Raw genomic sequence first — 22283 nt, forward strand, 5'->3', positions numbered from 1 at the left:
GGTGTGCGTGCCCTGTGCCCAGGGGCGGGGCCAGCCGGGGCAGGATGCTCCACAGGGCGTCCGAGGAGTCTGCCTGCCTCCTTCCACTCACCTGCCCTACAGCTGAGGGAGAGGCGACAGGCGGACTGTTTTGGGGCAACGCAGAGCCTGCAGGCACCCAAGCCACCGCGTCACTGCCAGGAGAGAAGCATAGCTTGGGCGTGCTGCAGGCCCTGCGGTGAGTATTGCCCACCATTTTGTCACCCCCCTCAGTGGTGACCTCCCCCCCCCCCAGGTAGGGCAACCAGGTTGGGAAAATCTGATGGAGATCAAACCCCTTTAAGCTCATAGGGCCAGCAGATTAACACCAGAAGACAAAGCCACCAATCAGCTATGCCCTTTTGGGCGTTCCTGGTCATCCACACAGGCTACCTTCACCTGGTTTAGCCGGCCAGTTGAAGCCGTTTCCTGGGTAACTATCAATTCTTCATCTACTACTAAAGTTACAGTTCTATGAACAGTTGTACGGGTCACCCATTGAAGTCAGTCGGACTTCAGCTTACAATAAAATGCGCACAATATCACGATGCACACCTCTTCCGTTACAGCAAGGCTTCCTAACACCCAGCTTCATTTTCTCCTTCATCTTTCCATGGTGAACTGAAATGATGCCATTTCTTTTCTTGATTATTCTTCAGAAGGTACCATTTCGCAGAGTCTGCCTTCTGCACATTATGAAAAGGCACCTTTTTAGAACACGGTGTAATCTGTGGCGAGATCTCTCAAGTCAATCCCGGCTACAGCGGCATAGAGCTCAGGCACCATCAGCTCCGGAATTTGCAGAACAGCCTGGTCGTTGCTGGTCTTGATTCCTGTTTGCAGCCTCCTGATCAGCTCAGTGGGCGAAGGGCGATCTGTCGGAGTCCAGCGCCAGCAGGCCACCATAATGCTATACCTGTCAAAGAAAGCGTAGTGGTTCATCTCACGGATTTGACCTGTGCATCTCTCTTTATGCATCTTGCAGAATGAGGTGGCAGGGTGAGCAGACAGTTTCTGGTCTGTAACATTTTGGATTGTAAGTAGAGGGTTGCATATTTTATAGCAGTCATAGCTGGTGGCGCTGTGGTCTAAACCACTGAGCCTCTTGGGCTTGCTGATCAGAAAGTCGGCGGTTCGAATCCCCACGACGGGGTGTGCTCCCGTTGCTCTGTCCCAGCTCCTGCCAACCTAGAAGTTTGAAAGCACACCAGTGCAAGTAGATAAATAGGTGAAAGTAAACGGTGTTCCCGTGTGCTCTGGTTCACCGTCATGGTGTTGCATTGTGCCAGAAGAGGTTTAGTCATGCTGGCCACATGACCTGGAAAGCTGCTGGCTCCCTCAGCCTGAAAGCGAGATGAGTGCTGCAACCCCATAGTTGCCTTTGACTGGACTTAACCGTCCAGGGATCCTTTACCCTTTTTTACCTATTTTATAGCAGTGGGTAAACCTTAGTCTTGGATGGAGGGGAGGTTGTAGTCTCTGCCTGCCCCTCCAAAATGAAGGTATCTCATTAAAGGGACCTGGGAGGAATTGCTCCTGTCCATATGCCCAGGTGGGCCACAGCACCCCTCAAAGCGGAGATCCCCGCAGGGGTCTCCCTATTGATGTGGGTCATAGGACTCCCCTGCTGCTGGGCTGACCCCGATTCACTTCCGATTCACACATTGGAAGCCAATGGTTGTGCTCAATGCCTATGACAAACCTCTTACACCTGTAAACAGCTGTGGCCTTATTTGACCCAATTAAACTCTGTTGTGTCTATTCTTCCTAGCCAGTCGAGGGGCGCTAAAGGTAAAGGGACCCCTGACCATTAGGTCCAGACGTGGCCGACTCTGGGGTTGTGGCGCTCATCTCGCTTTATTGGCTGAGGGAGCTTCCGGGTCATGTGGCCAACATGACTAAGCCGCTTCTGGCGAACCAGAGCAGCGCACGGAAACGCCGTTTACCTTCCCGCCGGAGCGGGACCTATTTATCTACTTGCACTTTGTGCTTTCGAACTGCTAGGTTGGCAGGAGCAGGGACCGAGCAACGGGAGCTCACCCCGTCATGGGGATTTGAACCGTCGACCTTCTGATCGGCAAGTCCTAGGCTCTGTGGTTTAACCCACAGTGCCACCTGCGTCCCTCAAGGGGTGGTAAGGGCGCCTGAATATGCAATGCTATCCCTGTCAAAGAAAGGGCAGTGGTTCATCTCACAGTGCAATGCATATTTAGGCATCTTGCATCACAAGGTGGCAGAGTGAAATGGCAGATTCTGGTCTGTACCGTTTTGGATTGTAGGTGGATAGCTACATATTTTCTAAACTCCCAAGGTTATATCACAATTGTGTCCCTCCAGTCATGGAAAGTTTTTTTTTAATTTAGGGGACCCTTTGCAATACCATGAAAACCACCTCCCCTTTCTGGTCTTGGATGCCTCCTGTGGAACAAAGGGCCTTTTGTGAGCCAAGGGACACACCTAGAGACAGCCCCCTATGTCAAGAAATCTAGCGTATATGCTAGTTTGCCACGTATAGAAAGAAATAACAAAGGATCTTACAGCACCTTAAAGACTAACAAATGTATTATGGGATAAGCTTTTATTGACTAGAATCCATTTCATGCAGGGAGTTTTCGATGTGAGGAAATATTCAAAATGATCTTGCACTCCATCCTGAAGTGCATAATACGTTCTTCTACTCCATCTCATTCTGTATACTGTGTAGCTTGGCTCCCCTGGGAGCCTTCTGTAACAAACTGTGACATGTTTATAATAAAATATAGAGTAAGGAACATAGGCACTTGCAGGCAGAAAACCATGCATAAAGTGCTCTAGACAATTGCTTTTGCCTCATGTTTACTGTTGTTTTGCCTCACGAAATTAGTTTTCAGGAAGCCTTTTATTTGAGAGGTATATGACCCAAAGTAACAGGCAGAATGTAGACTTCAGGGCCAAATCACGCAGCCCATTATTCATTTCCCCCTTTTTTTAAAAAAGGTGTGCTTAAACTAACTACATTTATTTTAAGGGGGGCAGTTCAGAGCCTTGCACCTATTTCCTGCCCCCCCAAACCCAAAGGAGCTATTTTTTGGGTGTGGGGTGGGTGGGACCCTACCTCTGACTAGGGCAAATAGCCACGGAGGAGAAGATATTTAGCAAGAAACTGGTGTGGTCCTCTAATCTGGATTGGGAGCATGTTCTGGATCAGTTGTGGGGAACTTTTGGCCTTCTGGATGTTGCTGAAATACAACTCCCATCAGCCACAGCAAGCAGGGTCAGGGATGATGGATGCTGGAGTTCAGCAACTTTTGGAAGGCCAAAGGTCCCCCCCCCCATCTCTTCTAGACTGTGGGCCCAAGCCTGCTCTCACTTCAAAATATGAGCGGCTAGTTTCAGGAACGCAATTTTTAAAACGGCAAATGTTTGACCTTACACTCATAGGGCAAAATACTGTGAGAATTTGTTTTATATCATAAATATGCAGAAATTTCTTTAAATCAAATTTACTGGAACATCTCTGTGTTCACTCACATGCTTCAGCAGATGGGTGATTTAGTAGCACCCAATCTCTGCTCTTCTGCATTAAGACAGAAGTTGAGTGGCAACTTGACTTCCAGACTTCAGACTAGGTGAGAAGTCCCTCTTTCCTCAGCCCCAAGCGTGCGAGCGCGGCATATACCGTATTTTTTGCTCTATAAGACACACCAGACCACAAGACGCACCTAGTTTTTGGAGGAGGAAAACAAGAAAAATAAATTCTGAATCTCAGAAGCCAGAACAGCAAGAGGGATCGCTGCGCAGTGAAAGCAGCAATCCCTGTTGCTGTTCTGGCTTCTGGGATAGCTGCGCAGCCTGCATTCGCTCCATAAGACACACACACATTTCCCCTTACTTTTTAGGAGGGAAAAAGTGAGTCTTATAGAGCAAAAAATACGGTAGATTACTGTGTGTGGGGAAAGGGATCAGCATTCTATTCCCCCTCACTACACTTATCAAGACTGCCCCCCTTCTAGAATTTTTTGGGGGGCGGGTATCAAAGCAAAGATATTTGGCAATGGAGGGGTTAAACCGAGGAGAGGAAAACAGCTCACAATAGTGGCCGCATCTGCTTTTGGCGCCCACCCACACTTCTGCTTGTCCCCACGCCTAGAAAGCACAGCTCTGAGCACTTGTCTGCTTGCCCCACACCTTCTAGGAATGGGTCTGAGCAGTTTTGCCCTTGCTCTGTCGCTGTCCCCTGGAAAACCCGCTCTTTAGCGATAAATCGGCACAAACGCCAATCTGGAGAAAACCCTATTGATGTTTGCTCTGATTCAGCAGTAAAGATTGAGTTTCCTTGGGGGGAAGCAGCAGGGCAAATCTGAATAATAATAATAATAATAATAATAATAATAATAATAGGGTGAGCCCTATAGTGATGAAAGTACCGTATTTTTTGCTCTATAGGACTCACTTTTTCCCTCCTAAAAAGTAAGGGGAAATGTGTGTGCGTCTTATGGAGCGAATGCAGGCTGCGCAGCTATCCCAGAAGCCAGAACAGCAAGAGGGATTGCTGCTTTCGCTGCGCAGCGATCCCTCTTGCTGTTCTGGCTTCTGAGATTCAGAATATTTTTTTCTTGTTTTCCTCCTCCAAAAACTAGGTGCGTCTTGTGGTCTGGTGCGTCTTATAGAGCGAAAAATACGGTAAGTCCCACTCCATTCATTGGGGCTTCTCCTCATGCAACTCAGCGGGATTTACTTCCAGGTGAGCCTTCATAGGCTTGGTCTGTTTCCTGGCATGTGGAGCTAAGGGATGCAACCCTCCTGATTTAGTCACATGTAAACCACTGCTGTATCCTTTTGTTCACAAAGGAGCCACGAAGTCGCCGGCAGGCTTGTCTTGGGATGGGGGCCTGAAGGTTCAACATTTTGCAAATGCTGGCTCAGCTGCAAAGGTGCTTCTTGCAGATAGCAGGAAGGAAACAGAATGATGTGTGGTGGGTCGATCCTTTAGGAAACGAGGTAATAATTTAGAATAAAAGGCACAGCCCGCATTATAAGATGGGGTGCGGAGCAATCTTACATGGCTGGCTGACAGCTGGAAGGCCTCTTCATAGTGTGCTGCCTCTGAAGGTGTTGCAAGATATCAGACGGGGGAACCTCTGGAAAGGGTGGCGCTCCTGGGTGGCAAAACAAAATGAAAACCCACGAGAGTTTTTACACTAATTAAAACATTCATTTAAATCCAGATGAGACATGAGATGGGCTCTCTTATGTGTTTTTTGTTTTTGCTGGAAGCAGCTAAGACAAAATGCAAATCGAAGTAAGGTTTCATGTGGGTGTTTTAATCTGACCATCCTTGACACAGAATCATACGGTTGGAAGGGGCCATGAGGGCCATCTAGTCCAACCCCCGCAATGCAGTAATCTTTTGCCCAAAGTGACCTCATGACCCTGAGGTGAAGAGCATCATGCTCTGCCAACCGAGCTATCCACTTCCAAAGCCTGCTTAAACTAAAAACTCAATTGCAGCTTTGACCAGAGGATCTCCCACTCTAGCACAATTACTCAAACACATTTTTTAAGTAGACATGATTAGGATTGCAGCCTCTTTTCAGGATTGCTTTCCTCAACTTACCTAATGTTTCCCCCCCCCTGTTTTATTAAATTTGCTTAGTAACATAACATTATTATATATATTCTATAAAACAAAGAATACAGAACAAAATTTATTCATACTACAATGCCTAACTACATAACATTAATATATATGGTTTCTGAAAAAAGGCTTACATAACAAAATCAATTCAAAATACCTTCCGATTTACTTTCCCCCCTTTCCCCCCCTTCCCACTCCAGCCCTCCCCCCCCCCGCCCCCCAGTCAGGCCTTCCTTCTTCATATCTTTATCCATGTACACAGTCTGTTCATTCGAGCTTGTATGTTAGGGTTGGCTTCCCCTCTTTCTATCCAGTTCCTGTAAAATGCCCATTTATTTGTGATTCTTTGGCATTTATTCTCTACTTACCTAATGTGATCATCTCATATAGTAAGATTCCAAAGGACCATCTGCCATAAAACAAAATGACAAAAGCAAAAGAGAAAAACAAAAAGGGTTAACAGAAGCAGTCGCTTCATACCTTCCACTGAGAGCTGCAGGGAAAGTACCTTAAGGTTAGTCTGGACCCTAAGAAATTCAAGGAGCCAGCAACTTCAACAAGCACCGGGGGAGTCCTGATGGGTGTACATTGGAAAAGTTCAACCCTTTGCAAGCTAGGAGGAGCTGTTGCTGAACCACAGCGATAGTCAGTGTGAGACCCTGGCATCCTGAGTGATGAGGACCTGATGATATGGGTAAGGAAAATATCATACCTAATAAAATCCTAAAGAGAACAACAGCAGCAGCACAGAGGATGTGGCATCATAACATTATTGGATTGTTTTGCTGGAGTGTGTCAAAGTGACTCGTGTCAAGTCGCACCACCGTAAGTGATGGGAAAGGTTTAAAAACTCTATTCCAGTCATTGATCAATGTAAGAGGACATTCGGAATTTCATTCGTTCAATCATTCGTACTCTTATTCGTTCACTCAAACACCTTCTCACCTTCACACACACTCACTTTTGGCTGAAGATAACACCATCCTTAAACTATGGCACTGGTTGGATAATGGAACTTTATTCCAAAATGCTAGGAAGTTTATGAAGCCATTTTGGAAACTAGGTGAACAGAAACAAGCCAAATGTTCAATTCAATTAGCATAGGAAGAACCAAGGATTCTTATTCTAATTAATCTGATTGATTGCCTTCTCAGTACACTCGTAATATTAAGCTTATGCCATTTTCAATCTGTGTTACATTAGTGTACTGCATTTTCCTTTATGTTACTATGTCTTTCTTCAAAGTTCATGATATTAATTTAATTATGAAGAAAATATTATTCTCTGAAGGAAGCAATGTGTATCAATAAAACAACTGATTTGTTTCAGCCTTGAGTCTTCGGAGGGGTGGCTGTGTAGCAAAAAGAACTGACCAAACTTACACCCAACAGTGCAGTTGAGTAACCCAATATTATTGTTTGGGCTGAAGCAGTCAAATTACCAGCTGGAAATACGCCTACATCTGTTGAAAAACAGGCAGGCGTACTCTGGCAGGCCTTTGACCAGCAAGCCTAGCTTATGAGATAACTGAATGGACCCGTACATGTCTGACTTGATGTTGGGTGGTTTCTTCATAAGTCGCTCTGGAGCCTGCCACTTGAGTGGAACGGTTTGTGCGATGGAGCTGGGACCGCAGGTGTGGCCTCTGTACGCCAGTCCCAGTCTGCAGAGCTTCACAGTAAATGCATTGCCAATTAGGACATTCCTGGCTGCCACATCACCATGAAATAGTTTCTTCCCCTGAAGAAAATCCTGGAAAATTTAGAAATGATATGTTGTCAGCTGCTACACTGAGAGCACCTCTCCCTGTTTTAACATGAAGTATGCATCAACACTTACATCTAGATTTGGCAAGTCCTATCAGATAACCGGGTGAAAACAGAAAAAGTTTTAGGGACGCGGGTGGCACTGTGGGTAAAACCTCAGTGCCTAGGACTTGCCGATCGTATGGTCGGCGGTTCGAATCCCCACGGCGGGGTGAGCTCCCATCATTCAGTCCCAGCTCCTGCCCACCTAGCAGTTCGAAAGCACCCTTAAGTGCAAGTAGATAAATAGGTACCGCTTTATAGCGGGAAGGTAAACGGTGTTTCCATGTGCCGCACTGGTGCGGGCTCACCAGAGCAGCTTCGTCACGCTGGCCATGTGACCCGGAAGTGTCTCCAGACAGCGCTGGCCCCCGGCCTCTTAAGCGAGATGGGCGTGCAACCCCAGAGTCGGACACGACTGGCCCGTACGGGCAGGGGTACCTTTACCTTTACCTTTTATCAGATATTCAGCACACACAATCAAATTAGGTTTTAGAACAGGAAATCAGTTATCTTGGGGTGGGGAGAAGGTTTGGTTAGTATTTTCCTAGTTTCGTATAGTATTTATCTCTTGCAAGGCTGTGTTTTCCTAGCTGTAGGCATGAAATTGTTTCATACAGTATTTATCCTTTGCAATGCAGCAGCACCCGGAGGTTTTCTTCCAGTTGTGTTAGGAATATAGGAATCTCCTTGGACCAATGGTCTATCTGCTCAGCACTGTCTCCTTGCTGTCAGTGACTCTTCAGGAGACAGGGATGTGTCTTGCTCAGCCCTTCCCAGACATGCCAGGTATTGAACCTAGAAACTTTGCACGCAGATCATGTGCTCTGTCACAAAGCTGCAGCCTCCCCTAGCATTGTTACATCGGCAAGCGTGGGTCCAAGCTTCAAAGACTTTAGTAGACATTTTTTTTATTAAGTTTATAATTTTCATTTATTACAAATAAACATTTCAACAACAAAAATAAACAATTCTCACATATCAAACCTTGACTTCCCTTCCCCTCTTCCAGCAGTTCCATGAATGTACCCTCTTTTTCTTTTCTTCTGCATATCCCAATTAACTATTTATTCTTTTCCTCATCTATTTCATATATGTTTTAGAAACTGCAAGTCTTTACAATAATACTGCTAATGTCTTAATTTGTTTACAATTTATTTGCAAATATTCAATAAACGATTTCCATTCCTTAATAAAAAGTTTGTCGTCTTGATTTCTTATTCTTCCGGTAAGTTTAGCCAATGCATAGTCCATTTAGTAGACGTTTTATGTCTCTTGTGAACCAAACAAATTACCCTAGAGTGGGTGTTACTCTCATGCTCTGAAGGAAGCCAGTTGTGGGTGGGGCTGGGCTTAATTAATAAACTTACCAGAGCTGATGCAATTTGTTGTCCAATTTTATAGACCTGTTTCTCTGTAAGATCAAGCGGCAATCCGTCCATGGTCACTACATCCTAGCAAGACAGAAACAGGTGGTTTGATATACACTCGCTGCTTCCCCAGGTAGTGAGATGGGAGGGACAATGCTGCCAGATTGTTTCCTTTGGAAAAGGGGCAGTAGTGTCTTTCACGTTAGAAGGCACCTGGAGGGAAGTGCTCAGACAGGCCTGAGAGAGCAGCTGGGAAGATGGCTGACCCTAAACTGGAGATGGACTAGGAGGTCACTCAGGGAAATGGGAGTGATGGTCTTGCATAGGCAGCCCTGTGTCTCCACTGGTAGCCACACATGAACAGGAGTGCACCTGGAAACAGACGGGTGTCTAAAGTTCTAAGTACAACCTACAACAGGGGTCAGCAAGGTTTACCTCGCCTGAGCCGGTTCACTCCAGCGGAGATCCCTCCGTGGGCCGGATTGTGCGTGAGTGTGCCCACCCGTGATTTCTGGCATCTGCGCAGACGCAATTTCCAATGTCTGCGCATGCACAGATGCGATTTTCAGCGCCGCAGAAGCGAGTCCCTGCACTGTGCTGGTTTATCGCAGCGCGCGGGGACTCGCCAATCGGGTGGCTTGGTTTGGGGGCGGCTCGTGGGCCAGTTAAACGACCCTCGGCCCATGGGCCTTAGGTTGCCTACCCCTGACCTACAACTCCAAACTGTTTCTGTACTCCTCCTCCTTAATCAGAAAGTGTCACACTCCCCAAATTGCTATAGTTATTGCACCCCCAGCTATAACATTCCCAGATCCTCAGCAAAATTGTAGCTTTAAAATATACATTTTTTTGCACACATCCACTCCAGGTATTGGTTGCATAGATTTTAGCTCAATTGTTTACTGTACTACTGCATATCTATTCCCACGGTCCTTATAGTTAGGACACAGTTACTTATTATTGTTAGTTGCATCACAGTTTCTGAACGGTGAGAACTTTGAGGGTTCCAGAATGTACCATGGGGTGCTTTCCTTGGACTGAATATAACTGTGATGCCACACTTACTTACATATCTATAGAGGCTAAGCTCAGGATAAAAAGTTCACAGCATTAGATCTCCAGTGGATCCTGTTCTCCCATTAAGGTTCCTCAAGTACTCACAGAGAGCAAGTCAAATCTCCTGTGTGTTTCATAGAAGAAAGACATGCCCACTTCCAGAAGAATCTCTGGTCATGAACTCCTATGGCAACAATTCACCTGTACAGTGGTGCCTCGCAAGACGAAATTAATCCGTTCCGCGAGTCTCTTCGTCTTGCGGTTTTTTCGTCTTGCGAAGCACGGCTTTTAGCGGCTATTAGCGGCTTAGCGGCTATTAACGGCTTAGCGGCTTTAAGAAAAAGGAAACAAACTCGCAAGAACTCGCAAGACGTTTTGTCTTGCGAAGCAAGCCCATAGGGAAATTTGTCTTGCGGAACGACTCAAAAAACGGAAAACCCTTTCGTCTAGCGAGTTTTTCGTCTTGTGAGGCATTCGTCTTGCGGGGCACCACTGTACTTACTCTATTACAATATATTGGAGACCGATCAGAACTAGCTAGGCACAGCCTTTCTTAAGACTTACCCTGCGGCAGGTCCAAAGGAAGTTCAGAAGATTGCCGTTGGAAGCATCCTCCAATATCATGTAAAGAGGCATCTGGTGCACACAACACCCTATTAACTTAACGATGTTTTCGTGATTACCAAGAAACTGATAAAACTTAATCCTTTCCATAAAATCTTTAATCTCATAGGAGCTGGCAGACTCTGAAAGGGAAGTTAAAAATGAGTGAGAGAAGCTGGTATGACTCTCTTAATCAGGGGTCAGCAAACCTTTTCAGCAGGGGGCCAGTCCACTGTCCCTCAAATCTTGGGGGGCGGGTGGCGGACTATATTTTGGGGGAAAAATAAAATGTATGAATTCCTATGCCCCACAAATAACCCAGAGATGCATTTTAAATAAAAGGATACATTCTGATCAAAAACAAGCTGATTCCCAGACCATCCGCGGGCTGGATTTAGAAGGCAATTGGGCTGGATCCGGCCCCTGGACCTTAGTTTGCCTACCCATGATTCTCCTTTGGGAAGGTAAGAAGGAAGAAAGGAAGGCCTACTCTGGTTCAGAGAGGCCCCAGAATGTTCTGATGTTCTGCCAGAATTGAGTTGTTTTAGCAGATGTTAACACCTAAAATCTCTCAGGCATTTTGACCAGAGCAGCGCTATTACCTTAAGCTCCACCGAGAAGCAGAAAACAGATGGATTCTCATTTTCTTCTTGCTTCTAAATTCCACACACACACACACACACACACACACACACACACACACACACACCCTCCCTAGCTAGGTCTCATACACAAAAGAGTAAGAACCATTTTTGTGCTAGAACTGAAGAGAAAACTCTTCAGAGGCTCTAGCACTGGTCTCTGAGCCTGGATGGAAAAGAAAACGGCTTGCAACCGCAAGGCACACACACACACACACACACACACACACACACACACACACAGAAAGAGGCTTTGCAGAACAGCATAGCTAAACACCACATCAAGTATGTTAAACCCTCTGCAGGGGTGGCCAGCTCCCAAGAGACTGCGATCTACTTTCAGAATTAAAATCTGGCAGTGATCCACCCCCGTTTTTTAGGGGTTCAGCTCAAACTTGTTGAGATTTTTTTTGGGGGGTTAAGGTGCAGTTAAGGTTTTGGGGGGGTTAAGGTGCAGGCTTCTGGCGGGGCGGGGAGGAAGGCAAGGGAAGTTGGGGTTAAGTCACAAAAACATAGCTATGGATGAAAACAGCCACACAGAGGGAGCTCCGTCTTCCCTTCCTGAGTTCAAACAACAATGGAAGGCGGGACAGGAGTCAGATTTACCAATGCAGAGGAAAGGGAGTCAGAGATCGACCGCAATCTACCAAAAGATCACGGGGATCTACCAGTAGATCGCGATCAACCTGTTGGACATCCCTGCAGAGTGTTTTGCAGTGTTCTATGCAGCTGCAGATGCAGGACTGAACAGAAGGTATGGATTCTACACCATCAAAGCACCAATGTTACTTCTTTGTCTAGAGTAGACGGGTCTTGCCAGTTCAGTGCAAAGCTCCCACAATAATACAGAGGCCAGCAAATAAATGAAAAGTTAAAATTTCCAGCCCTGCATGAAGCTGGATGGCATTCGCATTACCTTTCAAGGCCTTCAGTAAGACTGACTGAGTTTTCCCAGGGTTGCTGGTCTTCAGCTCTGCTCTGTAGACTCCCCCAAAGCTGCCATTTCTTATAAACTTCAGTGACTCCCAGGATATTTTCTCATGTGGAATCTCCATCTCCTTGAAGGTTAAGGCTGCAGTTTTAAGCAAGGAACTCCTGGTTGTCTCATTTAATTGGATGGTAGTATGTTCCGATATGCTGACCGTTTTCCCTGGGCTTTTCTTCTTTTCTGGTACTGGGACATGACCTGTTAGCAAATGTAAAACTTGTGGTGAAACACAGAGTAGGTATTTCCCACTTGCCACCCCTTACATTTTAGTTTTAGCCATGTACTCTCTAACCCTCTGTTCTGGGAAATATTTTACAACAGGATTTCAAAAAGACAGATGTTCTTGCAACACAAATGTAAAACATTGACTCTTTATTTATAGAAAATTGTTGTTTAAAGGATGCCCCAAAATCAAGCTGGTGATGCAGATGCATTCTAGATCAGGCTTCCTCAACCTCGGCGCTCCAGATGTTTTGAGACAATTCCCATCACCCCTGACCACTGGTCCTGCTAGCTAGGGATCATGGGAGCTGTAGGCCAAAAACATCTGGAGGGCCGAGGTTGAGGAAACCTGTTCTAGATTAACCTCATGGTGGAAGAGAGCTATGGAAGCTATGTTGAGGCAGCACATGAACAGGACTCTAAGTATGAAGGTGGCATGTTCTCAGATCTGTAGGGGTGTGTCAGGTCTTAGGGTATGACTTGAAAATTCAAGACCTTAGCCACCTCGAGGTCTTCAGAGAAAGTACTGTACAGTTGTTTCCCAGCAACTGGTAATCAGAGGAGCACAGCACACGATCCTGGAAGTGGCATACAGCCATCATGACTATCCCTCCAACTTTCTTCTCCTGGCACCTGGCAATTTTGACAGCTGTCCTTACCTTCTTCGCTGGACTCTGGAGAATCCTGCTGCTTTGCCTTCATGCTCTGGTAATGGAGCCAAAGGATGACACTTAAGATAATGACAAATACCCCTATCAAGAGGACTGGTACAATGATTACTTCAGTCTGATTCTCTCGTACAACTGTCAATGGAAATAGCAAACGATAATAAAGTTATAATAGCTGGTGTTCATCTGGCTCATCGCAAGCAGGTGTGCAGCGCAAGAGTTATTCAAGCTGTTCTCTCACTCTCTGCAACAAAAGCATCTCTCACAAGGACAGAAATGACAGGCCAAACGATCTATCAAGTTAAGATTATTCTGGCTTCTCAGACTGCAGCATAGTCACGATAACTTGTGAACATCTTGACCTTGAACATGTTAAAAACAAAACACTTACTTGCTGTAAAGACCTGTGCCTAAAGATAATTTTCAGCTCAAAAGCTTGCGATCTTTTAGAAATGGTGGAAGGACCATTAAATAAAATGACATTTAATTTATTCCATATTCCATTTTCTGGGACACCCCAGGGTCCCAATCCACCAGAATTGCTTTTGGGTTTACTGACTTTAGACTTCAGTACATAATTAGTGGGAAACCACAAAATTATAGTACTTCTTTGTTATCCATAGCCATGTATGATTTTTGACTTGCGGAAAGGGCCAGGGAGCATCTCTCTGATGCTCTTCCTACGCTCTCTTCTCTGCCTTGAATGTAGCTATTATTATTGGTTTGCCAAGGGGATTGCTTATGAATATATGGTTTAAAACAAACAAATTACAGTTACACATTCTACTTGGTTGTACATATTGAGCTTAGCTGAAACAGTTAAGGGAAGACACAATGCAGGCTAGCGCATAAGAAGATGAGAACACGTAAGAACATTAAGAAGAGCCCGGCTGGATCACATCAAAGGCCCATCTTGCAAGATCGTTTTGATTAAGGAAGGCTGATAGAATTGTCCAACTAAGCCAGAAAACATTTTCTATAAACTATTGATTTGCTGCAGCTCAGCATGTGCGATCTTCCCAGATGTAGAGTGCACTAAAAGAGAGAAAGCCGTTTTCATTCTTACCACACAGTTCATCATTCTTCTGACAGTCCAGCAGCGTGCGTGAAAGCCTCCTTAGTTCTCCTGCCATGTTTGGTCAAATTTGGCCTGCTCTTCATCAGTTGTTGGAGTCTGCTACACAAATATAAAGGGTTAAGCAAAAAATGAAAACAAATACGTTTTACTGGTGCAAAGTTTTTGAAATTCCAGCAGTGGACATAGGAAAAATACAGATTTCATTGGCATATATACAAAAAGGAGAGAGTACTATGAATTTAGAAATGAAAATTCAAGTTCATTCACGTGAGCACTTAAAAAATTGAGTAACAGTACTGTCTAGACTTGAGAGTCCCATGGACTGCAAGAAGATCAAACCTCTCCATTCTGAAGGAAATCAGCCCCGAGTGCTCACTGGAAGGACAGATCCTGAAGCTGAGGCTCCAATACTTTGGCCACCTCATGAGAAGAGAAGACTCCCTGGAAAAGACCCTGATGTTGGGAAAGATGGAGGGTGCAAGGAGAAGGGGACGGCAGAGGACGAGATGGTGGGACAGTGTTCTCAAAGCTAACAGCATGAGTTTGACCAAACTGCGGGAGGCAGAGGAAGACAAGAGTGCCTGGCGTGCTCTGCTCCAGGGGGTCAGGAAGAGTCGGACACGACTAAACGACTAAACAACAACAATGACTAAATGACTAAACAACGACTATACAATTATATAGAAACTGATCAAACAATAGCAACTTGCAGTGCCTAATTAGTACAGCCTACCAGAAGCTAGTTGCTCTACTTCAATGACCATTTTGAATAAGGACCTAAATTTAGTTGAAATTTGGTTAGACACAGCAAATGTTCCAGACCAGGGCTAGGGTACATTTGGCCCTCCAGATATTGCTGAACTACCAAGCAAACTTGGCCAGTGGCCGGGGTAATGGGAGTTTGAAGGGTTTGAAAACAATTCTGTTACTAGGAATTATCCTTAGCTGTCTAAATGTGCAATGTAAGACCCTTGTGTATGGATCTGTGCTATGCTCTATATGGATCAGCTGTCATTTCGTAATAGTGGTATCTTTCATTTTAGCATGATCGCAAAAATGGAAAGACGGAGGTATTGCAGCTGTTTTACTTTTTCATGTTAGTGGTATTTGCTGTCCCCCTCCTCAAAAGCTCAACAAGTCTGAGCTGCCCCCTTTAAAAAAGCTCTACAGCTTTGAGTTGCCCCCCCCAAACTGGGGGCACTGGGTGAATTTTTGCACCCCAGTGCTGCATATGCTAAAGACGGCCCTGCTATGCCCTGAATCATTTAATATTACCTCCCTGATAATAGAGATTTTTTGGTTTTGAAATCTTTTATTATATTTATTTTCAATTACATTTTCATACTCACCGACATGATGAAAATAATAACACTCTGGTATACATGCAATACTCCTACTCTCATTCCAGTAATCATTACCTGGCCTCATTTAACACATTGACACTCATTTAACACTTAAGGCTTTAAAACAGTCTGTCTTACACTGGCCTCTGAAACTAACCTGGCCATAATAATTTCCCCCTTTAAAAAAAATGTTTAATAGAATGTTTAATCTCACAATGGGACTGCTTTTGCTTACAGAACAATGGGTAAGTAGAAAGTAGAAAACCTACATTTTTGGGGAGTGGTTCCTATGTCAGTAAACAGCCAAAGTCAGATAAGGGAAGTCAATAAAGTATCATTCCAAAGCTTTTGAACTCACCCTGTGAACAAACAAGCTAAATAAATCTGCCACATCACAAAGTCACACCCATCCCACCACATGAGATAGACACATGCAGTTGTATGCTTGAACAGCCATGTGTAGCCAGTGCACATGCGTACAAAAATGAGGCATGAAGCAGAGTGAAACATGAAGAAGGAAATAGATGTTATCTGCATGGCACAACAGTAATTCTTAAAACATTTACCCTAGCAAGGTGGGGAGTTTTCAGGCTGCAAAATGTCTTGTGACAGAAGCAAAAGAAATGCAAGATGCAAAGACTTGATTGTTGACTATGAAAGCACTATCTTTCACGCTTGTCTGTTTTTGGGGGGCAGAACACAAGAGGAGCATTCTTGGAACAGATCAGAAGTCCACATGCAACAGGACACAAAAACATCAGCCTCCCTCCCTGCTCATCTCCTTCCATGCCACTGAAAAATGCCATCCCCAAGTAGCCAATGAGATCCACCTGTCATAAATGTTCCTAATTACATTGATCTCAAGTTATCTAGGCCCAGAGCTGATAGTGAGTCCCATGAATTATTTGTGGGATTAAAAACAAGTTGGGCCGACCTTGCTGGAAAATCGAAAATTGTCGTTGACTTGACAGTCTCTCCTTGCCTATGAAACCCCCTTCTGCCTTCACCAATGGATTGGCTAGATGGGCAGGTGTGTGCTTTCGGGAGCCACAAGCTTGAAGATGCTGTGAGTGCTTTCAGGCCATGGAGTCCAACTCTTCCTGTCCATTTCCAGGCTGGCAAGGAGTGTATACTATTAGTCACTGCTGCCAGCAGCAACCAACACTACCCGATCTGGCGCGGGTGGCGCTGTGGTCTAAACCACTGAGCCTCTTGGGCTTGCCGATTAGAAGGTTGGCGGTTCCAATCCCCGCGACGGGGTGAGCTCCCGTTGCTCTGCCTCAGCTTCTGCCAACCTAGCAGTTCGAAAGCATGCCAGAACCAGTAGATAAATAGGTACCACTGTGGTGGAAAGGTAAACAGCATTTCAATGCACTCTGGCACTCGTCATGGTGTCCCGTTGTGTCAGAAGTGGTTTAGTCATGCTCGCCACATAACCCAGAAAGCTGTCTGTACACAAACGGCAACTCCCTCGGCCTGAAAGTGAGATGAGCACCACAACCCCATAGTTGCCTTTGACTGGACTTAACCATCCAGAGGTCCTTTACCATATATATATATATATATATATATATATATATATATATATATATATATTTGCTTTCGTAGATTTTCACGGGTACAGGAATGCAGGTTTTGGTGTCCTCGGGTATCTTCCCGTGTAAAAGTTGGGGTGTCTAGGCGACGTTTCGACGAGGTCTCACTCGTCATCTTCAGGCTGGTGCTTTCGGCTTCTTGTTACTGGAACAGAGCAGGATCTCAGTGTTTGAGTTCCTATAAATACTGTTGAGGAGGTTCTGGGCAGAGAGGAAGTTCCCAGGCTAGTGTGCCTTTTCTTCTTTTGTTCCTTAATTGCTTGAGGGATATCTTGAGTGATTTCTTGAGTGATATCCTGTGATACCCACCTAAGTGGTACTCAGGATATCACTCAAGAAATCACTCAAGATATCCCTCAAGCAATTAAGGAACAAAAGAAGAAAAGGCACACTAGCCTGGGAACTTCCTCTCTGCCCAGAACCTCCTCAACAGTATTTATAGGAACTCAAACACTGAGATCCTGCTCTGTTCCAGTAACAAGAAGCCGAAAGCACCAGCCTGAAGATGACGAGTGAGACCTTGTCGAAACGTCGCCTAGACACCCCAACTTTTACACGGGAAGATACCCGAGGACACCAAAACCTGCATATATATATATATATATATATATATACACACACACACACACACACACACACACACACACACACATATATATATATATATATATATATATATATATATATATATATACACATATATACACACACACATACATACATACATACATACACACACACACTGCACCTTTCCCCTGATGGGACTTACAGCGGCTTACAAATAAAAACAAGGATCACTAAAAACCATTAAAAAACAACTAAACATTAATGAATTACAACTGTTGTTTCGGTTTATAGACTTTAAAAGCTCCTTCACAAGGACTTGGGTGGTTCTGTTTTTTGTTTGTACTTATATTATTGAGTAACTTCGGTTAAGTACTATGTAAACTGATGGTGCTATATAAACAACAAATTATCTAAAAAATGAACTTCAAAAACATGTAGACTGGACTGAGTTTGTTGTGCCTCTGATATCTTGCAGGCCCTCAGCACACTTCCAGACCCAATTCTAAAGGTCCTCCTATTCCTAACCCTCCTTATTTAAAGTCTGTGAGATTGCACAATCCACATATTCATTAGAAGAGTTGCTTTGTTTCACATAATAGTACAAAAATAACTTCAGCACTATTTTTACAAGCATTTTTTAAAAAGTCAAGTCAAGTTTTAGTGCATCTTTTCTGAAGAAGCATTCAAAGTGGGTTCGCAACAACAACATTGAGTTCATGACAAAGAGTAATGAAGTTTTTTTTTAAAAAAGGACAGATTCCAGGATGACTGAAGCAAACCATAATGCCTAGAATGGCCCAGCTGTACCAGATAAGCAGACACAAGCCATGCTTCTGCAATGGCGGGGGGGGGGGGGTCAGATAAAAACACATGAAGTAAAAAGAAACATCACTGCAAATGATGTAGATAAAGGCAAATGCTGCACTACAAGCATGACGTTATGCTCTTTGCCCATAACAGACAAACACAACAGCCACCTGTGAACTGCATGGTGACAAAAGCAGAGTTCATTGTCTCCATGCTACATTGTTCCTAATATAGGAGTTACCATCTGCTTCTCCACCAAATACTTGTGCATGCAAGCGGCACACTGTACTGTATACTTTTGACGATTTCATATGTCCAGTTTAAAGATATATAAAATACATTATTCTTTATCAATCTAATGCCATTTCAAGATAGAAAACAAATAATAAGACTAAACATTCCTTTGGCACTTCAAAATGATGCAAATGAAAACATTTTAAACAGGAATAATAATAATGACTTTTGCCATGTTTCCAAGTTATTAGGTATAAGATAAATGAACGGTACTCACAATCTAATCTGTAATCCGTCCATGGTTAATATTTGCATGCACACGCGCGCACACACACACCCCTTCCCAAATGGTAAAAGAGATGAATTTATTGACAATTAAGAAGAATCTGTGATTGCATAAATGCATTAAAGAGAGCTGTGAACATTAATCACAGAAAAATGGAAGAAATTTCTAATCCTTAAAAAGTGGGATGAATAAACCTACCCATAAAGTAATCAAAGTAGTGGTTTACAGTTCTATATTCAGAATAGTTTCAACGATTAAAGTCAATATTACAAAAAAAAAAAAACTTCTAAAGGGAAGTTTTTGAAAGTTATGCAATAGAATCAGAAGGATTCATCAAAAGACCCGTAGTCAATCCAGTTTACTAGTTTATTATTAATTAAAACTTCCACCATTTGCAAAGTGAACTGTTATATCTCAGGCCAGTTTCTGCTAAACTAATTATCAGCATATGCGATACAATAAAACAGTTCTATGAAGGAGAGCAATTTAGTGCTGATTTAGAGGTGATGTTTTCAAAAAAGCCCTTACCAAGGTAGGAGTTGCAATTGGCAGTGAGATATCTGAAAAGCTCTTATCTGTGCACTGGCCCGGGTGCGTGCAACTTTTGCACATCAATATTCTATTGCCCAAGTAGTCACAGCAACACTTCCTCATATTTTTATCTAGATACTATATAAACATTCTCCATTCACCAATGTCCCCTGAGCATGAACAGACGCAAGTGGATAGGACAAGGCTGTGTTGATCTCTTGGCTGAACTGCTATATATGTGCTTGAATGTTTGTTTTAAAAGATGAAGGCTTGGATCTAACCGAGAAGGACACGGACTACACCTTTAGCAAACTTACCTGTGCAGACAAGAACTTTTCCATTCTGAATGCTCTAATGCTTTTGTTTGAACATGCCCGTCTATTGTGGATTAGGAGAAAATGTAACACGGTTTCAAGAGCAGTCCTTTACTCACAGCAGGTGAGTGCAAGAACTTCCTTCTCACCTTTTCATATACAGTTTCAGTTTGAAAAGTTGCCTGCTGCAACTCCAGGGCACAACCACATATGTTTCTGTAGATGATGACAGCAGCAATTACTGTATTCTAAATCAACTGAGAAGAAAGCTAGCAGGTTAAGCACTAGGAATAATTCCCTAGATTATCTAAGCAGTTTGGCAATGGAAGAAGCTGCCCAGTGAAGTGTTCCAATTTCCTTCAAGGGTTTCATGTAAAACCTGCTCAACATGCCTCTCTTATTTACTCCCTCTGAGGCTAATTCTCTTTGCAACCACCCCTTGAAGCTATTCTTTCTTTCTCTTTCCCCGATACCAACACTAACACTTCAAATAATAGTCTGCAAGATTGAGAAAACAGAAACCACACAGCAAAACTTTGAAGGTATTACAAAGCTTGTCAGAATTCATCAACACCTTGAAAACTGGAACAAATTATTGATTATGTGTCATTAACCTATCAACTACTCCTCCCCCCCCCTGACACTGCAGGATTTTCTGATATCTCTAACATGCTGCCTCATGGCCTGTCCAAGGCTATGATTACTGAGTTATGTTTCTGAATCCAGCAAATAGAAGTTCTCTACTGGTGATACATGCCATTCTGACTTATTACTCTTCATTACTCATTCAGTTCTTTTGAACTCTGTCCTCAAATGGAATCATGCTGCTTTGTTTGTATCATAGGTTATGCATCGGTTAAGCCAGTATTTCAGGATCCTGCCAACACATACAACTAGGAAAAAAGTATATTGCTCCGACAGAGCAGTCTCTCTTATTCTGGGGGAGTCAGAAGTTTCTCAATTACAAAAAGATAAGCCTGGCAGAAACATGGGATGATAGCAAAGGCTGCTTGATCTTTCCTAGTCTCCCAGGATACAACTGCACTCTGCAAAGAAAACATGGGTCCCCCAGCTCCACGTTTCCTTTGGAATGTTAATATAGGGGAGGCATTTGCAAAAGAGAATCAGAAGGTAGAGTTACTTAAATCTGCTTATTCTGCCTGAGAATTCTTCCTGTCATATGTCCTGATCATTTTTTAATTTTTTATTTAATAAACAGAGATAGCAAGAAATCTGGTTTTGAGTGAAACCAATTGGTGCAGAGTGCAGTGAAATGGAATTTACAAGCAAGAATTGGTCCCTCATGCAAACTGCATCCCTTTCATTTTGTGACATTCTGCTTTAGAATCATGTTCAAATACTTGACATAAATCCACAATCTACCCCCAACAGGCCCAAAGAACATTTTATACCAAATTTATTCTTTCTGGTGAGAAAAGGTCTCATTGGAGAGGCTGAGCGCAAACGATGTTTAGATGCAGCCCAGCCTTCCTCCGAAGCAACACTCCATCCCAGAACCTCCTTCACACATCTCTGATAAAGTTTCTCAGTCCTTACCGCAAATCCTATTCTTCTTATATTTGGAATCCTAAGGGCTCCCTACACAACGTTGTCAGTCGGCACATCCCTTCTTCAAGATCCCAGAACAAGGAGTCTTTCTCGGTCCTGACTTAAAGATTCTTGTTCCACCGCAATGCTAGAAGTCATTTCCTCAGCCACATCGATTAGCATATCATCCCCCTATGAACAGGTTATGCAGGTGTGCAGCAACATATTTGCTCGGCTACGTAGTTATGAGTAGGCAGTGGCTGCTTTGCAGCAGGAAATGGTCTCTCTGCTGTATGTAGCACGCAGCGTCTTTCACTGTCAATAACCATGTGAGAAATCCCCCAGTCAACAATGTAAAAGACATGCCACAAAAGGAAGAAGAGATGAGGAGGGAAGACAAAAACCAGGCAGCTCAGGCAGCAGTTATCAAAGCTTCAAACTGTTAGGAATCTGTGGTGTAAGACACCCTGAATTCTGGATTAAGTTAGTGTTAGAACTGAATTAATGTTGGAATGTTAGAACCAGGAAATAAGCAGACTCCTGCGTTTTTACAATAGGCCCAAGTGCTATGATGGACTCACTGATAAGCCTCTGTTTCCAGCTTTGCGGGTGTGAGAAATTCTACTTTTTGAAATATGGCAACCCTACTTCCTCCCTCCTTCAGGGGATAAAAGCCAAGGGTTTAGTCGAGTGGGTTAGAGTTTAGAATGGCAGTTAGGAGTTAAGGAACAGTTACTAAGCAGTGGGCTGGAGAGAAAGTAAAAAAAGCAGAAAGTCTGTTTTGAATCCAATGCTGTGGCCACGGGAGAGGCCAGTACCTCTTGGAAAGTGATGCTGGAGAGCCCTCCATGGGATTGCATATATGTGTAAATAAACCACGTATCATAAAGACACCACGGATTCCACTGTGCCTCATTATTCCAAAAGGAAACACATACCCTGGGAAGCGTGCTTAGTATCCCTTGATTCTCACACCGCTGCGGAGACTGGGT

The 22283-nt window shown here is 43.9% G+C and overlaps 2 protein-coding genes across 8 annotated transcripts in view; one reads left to right on the forward strand and one right to left on the reverse strand.

Annotated features, from left to right (window-relative positions):
- The window catches only part of LOC144325956 (synaptonemal complex central element protein 3-like), a 258614-nt gene that overhangs the window by 229055 nt on the left and 7276 nt on the right, over positions 1–22283 (forward strand). Inside the window, exon 1 of one of the 4 annotated variants that reach the window (XM_077921192.1) lies at positions 19596–19867. The exons of the other annotated variants lie outside the window; for them this stretch is intronic. Within the exon in view, the coding sequence (XP_077777318.1) occupies positions 19676–19867 (192 nt within the window). The 5' untranslated portion in view covers positions 19596–19675. Of the gene's footprint in view, positions 1–19595; positions 19868–22283 lie in introns of those variants that run through there. 4 annotated transcript variants of the gene reach the window in all.
- Positions 260–21788, reverse strand: STYK1 (serine/threonine/tyrosine kinase 1). Of its 4 annotated transcripts, none has more exons than XM_077921211.1 (10): positions 21301–21788; positions 14055–14162; positions 12980–13025; positions 12027–12296; positions 10431–10612; positions 8811–8894; positions 7179–7387; positions 6004–6044; positions 5060–5156; positions 260–934 (listed from the first exon to the last, which is right to left on the reverse strand). In XM_077921211.1, exons 2-10 carry the CDS (start codon positions 14067–14069, stop codon positions 730–732), a joined length of 1149 nt encoding a protein of 382 aa, XP_077777337.1. In that variant the 5' UTR covers positions 14070–14162; positions 21301–21788; the 3' UTR covers positions 260–729. The 4 variants fall into 4 exon arrangements, with proteins under 4 accessions (XP_077777337.1, XP_077777336.1, XP_077777335.1 ...); XM_077921210.1 differs by having other exon boundaries at positions 14055–14165; XM_077921209.1 differs by having other exon boundaries at positions 12980–13123; positions 21301–21787.

The sequence above is a fragment of the Podarcis muralis genome, chromosome 17, assembly GCF_964188315.1.
Source record: "Podarcis muralis chromosome 17, rPodMur119.hap1.1, whole genome shotgun sequence".
Classification (NCBI taxonomy): domain Eukaryota; kingdom Metazoa; phylum Chordata; class Lepidosauria; order Squamata; family Lacertidae; genus Podarcis; species Podarcis muralis.